The 15,167-nt window shown below is 37.6% G+C and overlaps 1 protein-coding gene across 4 annotated transcripts in view; it reads left to right on the forward strand.

The window, feature by feature from the left end:
• FGF12 (fibroblast growth factor 12) overlaps window positions 1-15,167 on the forward strand; it is a 610,786-nt gene that overhangs the window by 581,818 nt on the left and 13,801 nt on the right. For all 4 annotated transcript variants that reach the window (XM_069557665.1, XM_069557656.1, XM_069557635.1 and 1 more), the window contains one exon: window positions 5,516-5,714. In XM_069557665.1, the coding sequence (XP_069413766.1) occupies window positions 5,516-5,714 (199 nt within the window). The remainder of the gene's footprint in view (window positions 1-5,515; window positions 5,715-15,167) is intronic.

A 15,167-nucleotide genomic window follows, 5' to 3' on the forward strand; every position in this document is an offset into this window, starting at 1 on the left:
ACCAATTCCTGGTGCTTACTGAAACTCATGTCCATCGAGTCTGTGATGCCATCCAACCATTTCACCCTCTGCTACCCCTTTCTCCTCCTGCCTTCAATCTTTTCCAGCATCAGGGTCTGTTCCATAAAGTCAGTTCTTCGCATCAGGTGGCCAAAGTAATGAAGGTTCAGCTTCAGCATCAGTCCTTCCAATGAATATTCAGGACTGATTTCCCTTAGGATGGACTTGTTGGATCTCCTTGCAGTCCAAAGGACTCTCAAGAGTCTTCTCCAACACCGCAGTTCAAAACCATCAATTCTTCAGTGCTCAGCTTTCTTTACAGTCCAACTCTCACATCCATACATGACTACTGGAAAAACCATAGCCTTGGTTAGACGGACCTTTGTTGGCAAAGTAATGTCTCTGCTTTCTAATATACTGTCTGGGTTGGTCATAACTTTTCTTCCAAGGCGTAAACATCTTTTAATTTCACGGCTGCAATCACCAATCTGCAGTGATTTTGGAGCCCAAGAAAAGAAAGTCTGTCACTGTTTCCATTGTTTCCCCATCTATTTGCCATGAAGTGATGGGACCGGATGCCATGATCTTCATTTTCTGAATGTTGAGCTTTAAGCCAACTTTTTCACTCTCCTCTTTCACTTTCATCAAGAGGCTCTTTAGTTCTTTTTCATTTTCTGCCATAAGTGTGGCGTCATCTGCATATCTGAGCTATTGATATTTCCCCTGGCAATCTTGATTCCATCTTGTGATTCATCCAGTCCAGCGTTGCTCATGATGTACTCTGCATATAAGTTAAATAAGCAGGGTGACAATATATAGCCTTGATGTACCCCTTTTCCTATTTGAAACCAGTCTGTTGTTCCATGTCCAGTTCTAACTGTTGCTTCGTGACCTGCATACAGATTTCTCAAGAGGCAGGTCAGGTGGTCTGGTATTCCCATCTCGTTCAGAATTTTCCACACTTTATTGTGATCTAGATGTTTTTCTGGAACTCTCTTGCTTTTTCAATGATCCAATGGATGTTGGCAATTTGATCTCTGGTTCCTCTGCGTTTTCTAAATCCAGCTTGAACATCTGGAAATTCATGATTCACGTACTTTTGAAGCCTAGCTGGAGAATTTTGAGTATTACTTTGCTAGCATGTGACATGAGTGCAGTTGTGCAGTAGTTTCAACATTCTTTGGCATTGCCTTTCTTTGGGATTGGAATGAAAACTGAAGCTGAAGTTAAAGGCTTTCAGTGATTTTTAAAAATACATGTACGTGTTATTTGTTTTAGTTATAGTGGAAACAATCTGTGTAGGATAAAGCTTAATTTATGGTATAAGGTCCTGGATGCTGGAACAAATATAATCATCTATGAAAAAAACAGAGCTTCCCAGGTGACTCAGATAGTAAAGAATCTGCCTGCAATGCTGGTGACCCCTGTTCAATTCCTGGGTCAGGAAGATGCATGGGAGAAGGGATACACTTACCCACTTCAATATTTTTGGGCTTCTCTGTTGGCTCAGATGTTAAAGAATCCACCTGCAATACCGGAGACCTACCTGCGTTTGATCTCTGAGTCAGGAAGATCCCCTGGAGAAGAGAATGGCTACCATCTCCAGCATTCTTGCCTGGAGAATTCCATGGACAGAGGAGGCTGGCAGGCTGCAGTGCATGGGGTTTTCAGGAGTCTGACATGACTGAGCGACTAAGCGCGTACACACACATGACAAAACACAGAACTAAATGTCTAGTTACGTGATTGATTCTATTTTTCTTGCCATAAGAAAAAAATTAAGAATAATAGTGCATTGGAGTTTTTTTTTAATTCTGTAGGTACATTACATCATGCTTTCAGAGCCATCATCTTATTTTCCTTAAAATAACTTAGAGTTGAAAATATAAAATTCAAAGACGTTTAACCACTTACCTTAAGTCCCACAGCTAATATGTATGTGTCTGGAAGCAAAACCCCAATTTTCCTATTTCAAGTATAAGACTCTTGATTTCTCATTACACTAATAGTGTGGTAATCACAAGGATGTAAATTCTTTGATGCCCAACTTTATATTGAAATGAAAATTGTGAGCATATTGTAAAGGTTGCACTTAGAATGACTGCCCAAATTGGCTCAGTGTTCTTAAGGCTTTCCTCCCCATTTCTAGGAGATTGGCTCTGCCTCCACAGAAGTGCCTGCATGAAGCTTTTGCCATTTTTTTTTTCCTCCTGAAATGTCCCCCTGCCCTGCCACCAGCCAGATATTATCACTGCTCCATTTCTGAATTTTGACTCTGAATCGCCCCTTTAAAATTTTAAATGGGATACTCCACTTGACTTTTTACATCTGATTATGACCTGGAGTGCTGTATCTGGGATCTCCATTTGCCAACTCAGAATGTTAAGGCTCAGCCTGTGCCACAGGCTTAATTACTGGCTCATGCCCCAGTATTTTAGTCCCTGTCCAACTGGACTTTTGCTTTTCTAGGAGCTGACTTTAAACAGTTGTGAAACTAAATGGAAACCTTGGAGTTCACTATTTATTAAATAAGAGTATGTATGAAAGACAACATTGTAACTCTACCAGGTGGGCGTGGGTTTAATGATGGCTTGCCTCCAATCAACAGCTTGGTACCTAAAGCAGGCTTGGCAAAATAGGAAGGAAGCCTTGTGTGGCACTGGAAGAAAGTACTGAACTGGTAGCCAGAGTCCAGGCTCCAGCCCAGGGTCTGGATCTGCCCCTAATAGCCTACAACTCATAAAACAACTATTTCACCATCACGGGCTTCCATTACTTTGTTAAATAAAGGCAGCAAATTGAACTATCACTAAGCAGCTTTCTATCTCCAAATGTTCATATTTCTGTGAATTAAATAGGTATTACATGTATTTTAAGGTATATTTACACACAATTCCTTGCCTCCTATATTTCTCCTAATTCCTGTTATAAGGTCTAAGATCTTATATGTAGAACTTATTCACTGAGTTTTGAAGAGTCCCTTAGCATCTAGGGTTCATTAGTATTGAACAAAAGCTTTGCAATTATTTGGATATGTTTTTTAAAAGTAGAGCTGGTAAAATCTGTAGTGAACTTTTAGCTTTTTCTAACTGTTTATAACCTAGTACTGGAAGGAAGCCAGGACTTTTAATTTATCTTATAAATTTAATTTGAATCACTTTGATTCCCTCTTTTGACAATTGTTAAACTCTGTCCTAATAATACTGAGACAGAGTCATAAGAGAGCCCATTGTCCAGAGCACAGGACTATAACTTAGGATGTTTTGTGTTGCCAGACAAGGAATATACTATAGTTTCATTTTCCCCCTCACTTTCTCTAGTCACTTCATTACTCTGATTCTTTCTTTTTTATTTATGATTCTTTCTTTTTTATTTTATTTTTTCTTTTTAAATTATTTATAATTCACCTACCTTAAAATGCATGTTTTTACACTATATTCTTCAATTTTTTTCCACAAAATTGTGCAGTCTAATCCCAGGATACTTTTTGTCTCTCCAAGAAAGCTGTCATTTCCCATTTACCCATCTCCTCAGCTTTTGGCAGCCACTAATCCATGTCTTGTCTCTGTATTTGCCTGTTCTGTGCATTTCATACACATTGGATTGTACAACATGTGACCTATTGTGTCTGGCTTAATGTTTTTGAGATTCATCTGTATTGTCACTTGAATCAGTACCCCATCCTTTTTAAAGGCCAAATAGTATTTCATTGTATGGATATATCACATGTTTTTATCTGTTTATCCATTAATAGATGTCTGAATTGTTTCCACATTATAAATGATGCTCCTATGAATATTTGTATACAAGGTCACATATGGACATATATCTTCATTTCTCACAGGTACATACCTAGACGTAGAATTACTAGGTCATGTGGTAACTGGATGTGTAACCTTGTGTGGAACTACCAAACTATTTCCCACAGCTGCTCCATTATTTACATTTTTGCCAGCAAGGGATGAGGATTGTAGTTCTTCTAAATCCTCACCAATACTTTTCATTATGCATCTTTTTTGATATAGCCATCTTAGCAGATATGAAATGGCACCACATAGTCAATTCTTAAGCCACCAAGTTTACTTAAAACAGAGTATTCTGTGACATCATATTTTTATTATCAACATAATAATTTTTATTTAAATATTATTGTTATTTTAATATGTAAAACTACCTTTCCATTTCCCTTCTCATATTTTTTAGTCACATTTTTTGGGGCCTATAATTTTTGAACCATTTAAAATGAACAGAGTCCTTTCAATGGTTTCTTTATCATTAGAGACCTTCATCTGTCCACATAGATGCATCACTGTAGCTCTTTGCAAAGGAATCTATGGGACTAGCCTGGAAGAATCACCTCCAAGGACATGGTTTTAACAGCTTTAGTTCTACATATTCCTCAGTAACTTAACCCCATATGGAACTGCATTAAATCACTGCCGTCTTTGATTGAAAGTTACAAGGAAGAGATTCCTCTAGCACTTAGTGAAGGCAAACAGTGACCGTTGTGAATATGTTTGGCATGTAGAGTTCTTGTTTCCTTGAAGGACTGTTTACTTGTTTACTACTGAAGAAGATGCAGTCACATTTGCTTTTCTTCTGTTTCTCTTTGAAGGGGAGAAATTTCTTCTTTCCATGAAATGCATTTTGTTCAGTTGGCTTGTTAGAATTTGATTTTATTATATTGATTGTAAAATCTCATTGTAAGTCCCTGAACAAGACTCAGGTAGAAAAGGTGAACTTGAGTTTATGAAGCAATAAATGCAAGTTGTGGCATGGATGCAGTTATTTTGTTGTTTAACTTTATATTAATCATATAACCTTTTGATGGTCACTTATCAAGTGATAGAGATGAGGTAGAGGACTACTAAGGTTCCTTCTTGATCTAAATTGCTCATTCTGTGTTTCATTAGAGATCAGACAATGTAATAGTAATATTTTCCTGGGTGTCTTTACCTGAAATCTTGATTAGTAAGTAAAAAAATGTTTCAAAGAAGTTAATCGGAATGTTACTGACATAAGAAAACAGCTAGTATACTAGTGACTTTATGTTACAAGCTTTGGCTGTTTAACAGATTTATGAATATATAGGGTTCTCCCTTTAAAATCATCTGCTCAAGCCTGCATGTGCTGTGGTTGTGTTATATTTTGATTTCCAGTGTTACATTTCACATGCTAAGGGCCACAAAAATGCATAATAACCATTCTCTTAAATTTATAAACATTGTACTGAGGTCTAATTTTGGACTTGAGCACAATCTTGAATGATATTAGTTTAGCCCAAGGAATGATTCAAGCTTGGGCAATTGTGTTCTGTGGAGTAAAAAGGTTGTTTAGAAAGGAAGTCTTGTTTCTTGATTTTGTATGATAAATCTTTATAACCAAATGCTAACAAAAATTACATGCAATTATTTCTCATTTTTTTTCTGAACAGAGGGCCTATATTTCAGGCTTATTGTTGATATGTTATTAAAAGCTTTCTCTCTTTTGTATCTTCTTTTTTATCTTTCTGCAGGATGTTTTCACTCCAGAATGCAAATTTAAGGAATCTGTGTTTGAAAACTACTATGTGATCTATTCTTCCACACTGTACCGTCAGCAAGAATCAGGCCGAGCTTGGTTTTTGGGACTCAATAAGGAAGGTCAGATTATGAAGGGGAACAGAGTGAAGAAAACCAAGCCCTCATCACATTTTGTACCAAAACCTATTGAAGGTATGAGCCGAGCTTCTTTTCTTTAGATCCAGATCTTTGTGTTGATGCCAGTTCTGCTCTTTGTCCTTTCACTCAGGGGAGATTGTTTTTAATGCAGCAGATCAGAACAAAGATTCAGAAAATACAATAGTACTACTTCCTATAAAAAAAATCTATTACAAATACTTGGCACTTAGAGAAAAACTGCTTCAATATAGAGGCTAGAATTTCTTGAAAGTAGAAAAATAGTAGCCGTGACCATTTGAAATATAATTTCTTTCTTTAATGAACTCAGTGATTTAATTTCTCAGGCTATACTCTTGAAAAACCAATAATACTATTATAGTGCTCTAAAGTTTTATCAAGGCTTTTAGAAATATATTTGTATCCTAATTGCTACATTATTGTGAACAAATTTCACGATCTGATGTATTCAGTTTTCTTTGTATTTTTTCAAGAAAGAAAATATTCTGTTTACTGTGATAATAAATATTATAGTTTTAAAATTTTATCTTTCCCCACTGAGCCTATGCCTTCCCCTCCCTTGATCATATAATATGGTGCTCATCTATTTCAGTTGATGAGTGGACTAAGTAATTTAATGCTGAGGAAACACATTTTTGGCAACTTGTCCCCTAAGAAGGATAAACACATACCGTTGGGGTAACCACACATGTACTATATTCAGTCAAGCTTTTTAATACAGACTGAAAAAGCAGCAGTGGTCTAGACATTTACCAACACACACTCTTCTCTAGAAGTCACATTATAGTCACTTAAAACATTAGTTCATCTTCCTTGTCTGAAGAAATGAGAATTTGTTCGCAAATAGCAAATAGTGCATTGCTCTTCTGTGATTTAGCCAGGCTTGCTGTCCCATGTCTAGAAGGGACAGTGTAGGGACACAGTGCCTGCTACAGATCCCAAAGGACTGTAACCGTCAGCAAACACTTGGTAAATCAATACTATATTCAAAGCACTGGGGGGAAATGTGACATTCAAAGCTTCTAGACCCCCTCCAACCTCCCATCACTCACTGTACTTTTAACCACACAAAACAGAACTTTCTTCTGTTCTACTTTTTTTTTTTTAATGTTTCTAATATGTTTTTACTATTTTGGGCCTTATGTAGGTTTTTGCCCTTCTCTGTCACAAAATTCTATTCATGTGCCTGGGAAATGCCTGTCAGACCTTGTAAAAAATTAATTCAAGGAGTCAGTACTTCTGTGAGGGTCTCCCTGACTTCCTTCAAGTAGAATTAAACACTCTGTTACTTTATTATTATATCTTGTTCTATCTGCTAGAGATTATCATATTGTATTAAATCTGTCTCTGTCTCTTCTTATCCATGGTTAGATTACTTTGTTTACATTTTATTTTTCTTTATTAGAATGTAATTGCTTTACAATGTTGTGTTAGTTTCTGCTGTACAAGGAAGTGAATCAGTTCCCTCTTGCAACTCCCTTCTGTACACCTCCCCCCCCCCCCACCCTTCCGGATCATCACAGAGCATGGAGTTTAGCTCCCTTTGCTATATAGCAGCTTCCTGCTAGCTCTCTATTTTACACATGGAAGGCAATGGCACCCCACTCCAGTACTCTTGCCTGGAAAATCCCATGGATGGAGGAGCCTGGTAGGCTGCAGTCCATGAGATCGCTAAGAGTTGGACACTACTGAGCGACTTCACTTTCACTTTTCACTTTCATGCATTGGAGAAGGAAATGGCAGCCCACTCCAGTATTCTTGCCTGGAGAATCCCAGGGACGGGGGAGCCTGGGCTGCTGTCTATGGGGTCGCACAGAGTCGGACACGACTGAAGCTACTTAGCAGCAGCAGCAGCAGCAGCAGCAGCAGTGTATATATGTCAATCCTAATTTTCCAGTTGGTCCCTTCCCCTTCTCCTGTGTCCATATGTCCATTCTGTACATCTGCATCTCTGTTCCTGAAAATGGGTTCATCTGGACCATTGCTCTAGATTCCACATATATGCATTAATATACAATATTTGTTTTTCTCTTTCTGACTTCACTTTGTATGACAAACTCTAGGTCTGTCTACATCTTTACAAATGGCCCAGTTTTGTTCTTTATGGATGAGTAATATTCCATTGTATATATGTACCACATCTTTATCCATTCATCTATTGTTGGGCCTTTAGGTTGTTTCCATGTTTTGACTATTGTAAATAGTGACATAGTGAACAATGGGGTACATGCATCATTTTGAATTGTGGTTTTCCTAGGGTATATGCCCCACAGTGGGATTGCTGGGTCTTATGGCTTGCTCCTAGGAAGGAAAGCTATGACAAATCTAGACAGCGTATTAAAAAACAGAGACATCACTTTGCTGAAAAAGGTCCATATAGTCAAAGTTATCATTTTTCCGGTAGTCATGTATGGATATGAGAGTTGGATCATAAAGAAGGCTAAGCACAGAAGAACTGATGCTTTCGAGCTGTGGTGTTGGAGAAGACTCTTGAGAGTCCCTTGGAGATCAAACCAGCCAATCTTAAAGAAATTAACCCTGAATATTCATTGGAAGGACTGATGCTAAAGCTGAAGCTCCTATCCTTTGGATACCTGATGGAAAGAGCTGGTTCACTGGAAAAGACCCTGATACTGGGAAAGACTGAAGGCAAAAGCAGAAGGGGGCAGCAGAGCATGAGATGGTTAAGTAGTATCACTGACTCAATGGAAATGAGTCTGAGCAAACTCCAGGAGATAGTAAGGATAGCAAAGCCTGATGTGCTGCAGTCTATGGGGTTGCAGAGTCAGACAAGACTTAGTGACTGAACAGCAACAATAATGGCAGTTCTATTTTTAGCTTTTTAAGGAACGTCCATACTGTTTTCCACAATTGCTGTACAGATGTTTTATTTTTCTCATATACTCTGTATCTTGTACAATATCTGACATATTGTAGAGAGAAATTCAATAATTACTGTTAATTGGATAAGTGAACAAGTAAATGAATGGATGAATGCATAGATAGATACAAAACAGGGAAGAACTATATGCTCCAGAAAACTTTTCATATTTTTGGAGATACTAAGTATGTTTACTAATGACAGTAATTTAATATAAAAATTGATTTATTACATGTTGCCAGAAATGATATTGAGATTTATAGAAAGAGCCAGCACTTCCACCAAAAGAAAGACATTGGAAAGTTGTTCTTTTAACACATCTTCAAGGCTAGGACAGGTTCAGAACATTTGAGACAGGAGGTAGGGATTAGGCAGACAGAACCACTCCAGGTGCAGTATGAGTAAACTATTAAAACTATTGAACCATTTTTATTTGTACATTTAAGTTGATTTCTTGTTGTAATAAAAGTAGTACATGCTCATGAACAATTTTGGAAAATTCATGAAAGCATAAAAGTAAAAAAGTCCATGTGTTTTATTTATTCCTTTTATAAATAATGCATTTCATACCCCGTCCCTCCTAAAATAAAATACCTGTAACCAACCCTCCTAATCATGACTTCTGTCTGCACTGTAGCTAGAGAAACCTTTTCTTGGGTATGAATAACCATGTACAAATTTATAACAGAAATGTATACTATCACCATGTTCTGAGTTTGAGAGCTGCCTTAATTCTTCACATTTGCTGGATTTCAGCACAAATGTGGAAAAGACAACCAAAAATGTTAGAATTAGATTCAGTTGTGTACAACACAAAACCCATGTTCAGAGCAGCTTAATTAAACAAAGTGTTATTGTCTCACAAGCCAAATGTACAAACCTGCTGTCTAGGACTGGTTCTATGGCTCTGCAATTGTTAGGGACCAGCCCCTTTCCCTTCACAGCTTCACCTTCCATCCTGTGTTTAGAAGATAGGCAGTGTTAATAAGGGGTTGCAAGAGCATCTATTCAGACAGATAGATGGACTTGATATTTAAACCCATCACCATGTACATTGCACGTCAACCTGTACTTACCCTCCCCTGGAATTTTAGACAACAGCGCAGGCTTCACCATTCCTAGTTTTGCCCTTTCAAAGCATTGTTCACACCACAGAAAAGTCGCTTCCCCAGATTTAAATTGTCTTGATGGTGACCTCCCCCTTTAGCTTCAAATATAGAAGCCAAATACTCTCTGACAAAGAACTAGAGACAGTCTCCTCCTCTTCTCCTCCTTCCTCCTTCAAAGAGCTCATTGCTCAGCTCCTGCAGGTGGTTGGATATTCAGAATTGAATTTCTTCCTCCTGAAAAGAGTGTGAGTGCTTTCTAAGAGTTAAGGTTCAAGAACTTAATCCTTGAGTGAGAAATATATTTCTAAAGTGAAATTAGTAAATATCAGTTAAAAGCCACTGCTATAGAAATACTAAATTTGAACTCAAAGAACATTTACCAGTTTCTACCAATTTATTTTCTAGTGGGGAGATAAGACTAACACAACATGTGCATACCTTTACTCACACATCTTAGGACAGTTACAGTTATTCATTCTGCCTGTTAGAACCATTGCTTTAAACTAATAGAATCTGAATAAAGTTCCAGTAGGATAATGTAGATCACATTTTCCCAAGCATTAGTATCAGAACCACCTGTAGTGGTTTTAAAAGTACCAATTCTTAGGTCAAATCTCCCAAGTATTCAGATTTTATTGTCTAAGTAATTTTGATGGCAACTAGGTTTGAGATTTGGTGTTCTAAACTGACCTTGGTGTTTCTATGCTTACTTTGACCCTATCTGGCCATAGGAATTATTTAAATATATTCAAATTATTATGATCTATATATTTTAAAAGTCTAATCTGTTATGGCATCCGGTCCCATCACTTCATGGCAAATGGGAGAGAAAGTGGAAGCAGTGACAGATTTTATTTTCTTAGGCACCAAAATAACTGCAGATAGTAGCTGCAGCCATGAAGTTAAAGGATGTTTGCTCCTTGAAGGGAAGGCTATGACAAACCTAGACAGCTTATTAAAAAGCAGAGACATCACTTTGCCAACAAAGGTCTGTAGAGTCAAAGCTATGGTTTTTCCAGTAGTCATGTATGGATGTAAGAGTTTGACTGTAAAGAAGGCTGAGTGCGAAAGAATTGATGTTTTCAAATTGTAGTGCTAGAGAAGACTCTTGAGAGTCCTTTGGACTGCAAAGAGATCAAATCAATAAATCTTCAGGGAAATCAACCTGAATATTCATTGGAAGGACTGATACTGAAGCTGAAGTTCCAATACTTTGGGCACCTGATGCGAAGAGCCAACTCATTGGAAAAGACCCTGATGCTGGGGAAGATTGAAGGAAAAAGGAGAAAGGGGTGGCAGAAGATGAGATGGTTGGATGGCATCACCAACTCAATTTGAGCAAATTCTTTGACATAGTGGGATCACAAAGAGTTGGACACAACTTAGAAACTAAACCACAACAAATCTAATATAGAGTAAATTCTCATTCTGACACTGTGGAATTAAATGTATTAAACATTTTACATGCTTAGCTTTCCTACTGCTCTTAGGAAGGTTGTACATTAGTGCTAGGTTAAATTACTAAATGGACTTAATAGAGGTAATACCAAATATTATGCCAAACTGATCACTAAGAAATTAACTTGATAGTAATCAATTAGACTTCAGGCTATACTACAAAGCTACAGTCATTAAGACAGTATGGTACTGGCACAAAGACAGAAATATAGATCAGTAGAACAAAATCTAAACCCCAGAGATAAATCCACTCATCTATGGATACCTTATCTTTTACAAAGCAGGCAAAAATATACAATGGATTAAAGACAATCTCTTTAACAAGTGGTGCTGGGTAAACAGGTCAACCACTTGTAAAAGAATTAAACTAGAACAGTTTCTAACACCATACATAAAAATAAACTCAAAATGGTTTAAAGATCTAAACATAAGACCAGAAACTATAAAACTCCTAGAGGAAAACATAGGCAAAACACTCTACAACATAAATCACAGCAGGATCCCCTATGACCCACCTTCCAGAGTAATGGAAATAAAAGCAAAAATAAACAAATGGGACCTAATTAAACTTAAAAGCTTTTGCACAAGGAGGGAAACTATAAGCAAGTTAAAAAGACAGCCTTCAGAATGGGAGAAAATAATAGCAAACAAGGCAACTGACAAAGAATCTCAAAAATATACAAGCAACTCCTGCAGCTCAATTCCAGAAAAATAAACGACCTAATCAAAAAATGGGCCAAAGAACTAAACAGACATTTCTCCAAAGAAGATGGCTAATAAACACATGAAAAGATGCTCACATCACTCATTATCAGAGAAATGCAAATCAAAACCACAATGAGGTACCATCTCACACTGATGAGAATGGCTACTATCCAAAAGTCTACAAGCAATAAGTGCTGGAGAGGGTGTGGAGAAAAGGGAACCCTCTTACACTGTTGGTGGAAATGCAAACTAGTACAGCCACTATGGAGAACAGTGTGGAGATTCCTTAAAAAACTGGAAATAGAACTGCCTTATGACCCAGCAGTCCCACTGCTGGGCATGCACACTGAGGAAACCAGAATTGAAAGAGACACGTGTACCCCAATGTTCATCGCAGCACTGTTTATAATAGCCAGGACATGGAAGCAACCTAGATATCCATCAGCAGACGAATGGATAAGAAAACTGTAGTACATATACACAATGGAATATTACTCAGCCATTTAAAAGAATACATTTGAATCAGCTCTAATGAGGTGAATGAAACTGGAGCCTATTATACAGAGTGAAGTTACCTCGAAAGAAAAACACCAATACAATATACTAACGCATATATATGGAATTTAGAAAGATGGTAGCGATAACCCTACATGAGAGACAGCAAAAGAGACACAGATGTATAGAACAGTCTTTTGGACTCTGTGGGAGAGGGAGAGCGTGGAATGATCTGAGAGAATAGCATTGAAACATGTGTATTACCATATGTGAAACAGATCGCCAACCAGGTCCGATGCATGAGACAGGTGCTCAGGGCCAGAGCACTGGGCTGACCCAGAGGAATGGGATGGGGAGGCAGGTGGGAGGGGGGTTCAGGATGGGGGACACATGTACACTCATGGCTGATTCATGTCGATGTATGGCAAAACTACTACAATATTGTAAAGTAATTAGCCTCCAATTAAAATAAATAAATTTAAAATTTAGAAGAAAATAGACTTTGCCGCTAATAAATCCAGATAAATGTCTTAAAAAAAATCTTACCAATGATTTACTAAGTAATTTTGAGAAAATAATTTATTACTTCAAAGTAAGTTATCTCTGGAAATGCAGTTGATTATAAATTCCATCTATTTCACTGAAATAGTATGAAGATTAGACACTGTAAGAAGTTTGGATTTCTCAAATCTGTCGGATCAATGCAAAGTGCCTTTTCCATTTTCCTTGGAAATTGGACATTGTGTTACTGTGTTAGGTACTGGAGAAAGGCTGTCAGGCATGGTATTGAACAAAGTATTAGAGACAATGAAAATTGAATTTGGAGGGAAAATAATCTATTTAAAAACTATGTACTAAGACACCAAAGAAGTGAATAAATCAGGAGTCATGACTTTGTAAAGCTACTTGAGAAGATGACTAATGGCAAATTATTTGATGTTTTTATATCATTTAACTTGAAAGAAAACTAGATGACTTGTTTTTTCCAAAATTGTCTTTTGGCCCCAACAATACTAAAAGACAAAAAACAGAGATGTAGTAAAAATGTAGCTTTTATGCTCCTGATTGTTTTCATTACAGAAAATATAACAGCAGCCTCTCTCTCTCTCTCTCTTTCCATCTTTTGAGTGTGGGATCTCTGCCAGCCTGTGACAACTTATTCCCCCAAACCACTGTAACTCAATGCAGCTTTTTCTCTGGTTTTGAATTTAATCTTCAATAAAGCCCTCCTACTCTCTCCGTGACACATTCTTCTTCCATCTCTCTCTCCCTCTCTCTCTCTCTCTCTCTCTCTCTCATGCACACAAACACTGCTTCTGATCTCTTTTTAAATGAAGGTACAGATCTTTTTGTTCATGATGTCTCCCAACTCTTTATAATAAATATTTACAGCACACTGGGTGCATCCCTTTGGCGATGCATTGCTTCTGAACCGGCACTTAACGTTCTTCTACAGTTCCAAAGGGATTCTCTGTGACATTAATTAAGGTGTGAAATTGCTTCCTGTTAATTGCCCACACTCTTCCATGATCTGCTATTAAGACAATTAAGTTTCTTTAATGGTACATTAACTAACAGAGCAATCTAACCTTTCCACTTCTTGGAAATTACAGAGTGCCAAGGAAAATTTGATTAAATTGGTAGTAATAAAAAGATTAGTCATATTTCATTCCTCTTTGATGGAAACTGATATAACATGAGGGTTCTTTATCAAGTGTCATTTATGAGTTTTATTAGAAATTGGAATTATCTTGCCTCCATTTGGAAAACAGACTCCGTCAGCAACAATTACAGTTGCCTTCCTCTCAAGTTTCTCAACTCTTCAGTCCAGAGAAATGCTGACTCTCGAAGATTTATACCTAGTTCTTCCATAATTATCAAAACTTTCAACTTTTTAATGATTTATAAGAATCCAGCAGTAATATAAAAGTAATAGTCAGTAGCAGTTGTACTATATACTATGTGCAAAATTACTATTTGCTAAGTACAAATTTCAAAGCATTTGAAAGATTTTTTGTTATTTTCAACGTTCTTCCTAACAAGAGTATCATTTGCTAGTCAGTGACACTTTGGGAGGAAACATTAAGATTAAGAATATTATCCCAATTTTAAACATCAGGAAACTGAGTTTAAGAGCAGTTACATAGCTCACCCAGGTCCAAATAGCTGCTGCTGCTGCTGCTGCTGCTGCTGCTGCTAAGTTGCTTCAGTCGTGTCTGACTCTGTGCAACCCCATAGATGGCAGCCCACCAGGCTCCCCTGTCCCTGGGATTCTCCAGGCAAGAACACTGGAGTGGGCTGCTATTTCCTTCTCCAACGCATGAAAGTGAAAAGTGAAAGTGAAGTCGCTCAGTTGTGTCTGACCCTTAGTGACCCCATGGACTGCAGCCTACCAGGCTCCTCCGTCCATGGGAGTTTCCAGGCAAGAGTACTGGAGTGGGGTGCCATTTCCTTCTCTGGGTGCATATAACTAGAAAGAGGCAAAACTGAGCCACCAGGGAAGTCAAGATTAGAGTTGTTATCTCTACCTAATACTGGTAGAGCATCCAGCAAGCTGTTGAAAGAGGACTGACCATACATTCAACAGTGACTTCACAGGATTGATTTCAGAGGAGTTGTGGGAATGTCTAATTGGAGTTGATAGAAGTTATAACAAGAGTTAAAGGAAAGAAGAAAGTAATATTAAATGACACTTCTGAGGAGTCTTGTTATAAAAGGAAAATAGAGAAATGAAGCCCAAGGTGGAGAGAAACATGGTGGCTATGTGTTGGGGTTTGTTTGTTTAAAGCTATTTAGCATATTTATACTGATGGGGGAGAAGGGGAAATTGGTATTATAGGA

Source organism: Ovis canadensis, chromosome 1 (genome assembly GCF_042477335.2).
Source record: "Ovis canadensis isolate MfBH-ARS-UI-01 breed Bighorn chromosome 1, ARS-UI_OviCan_v2, whole genome shotgun sequence".
In the NCBI taxonomy this organism is placed as follows: Eukaryota; Metazoa; Chordata; class Mammalia; order Artiodactyla; family Bovidae; genus Ovis; species Ovis canadensis.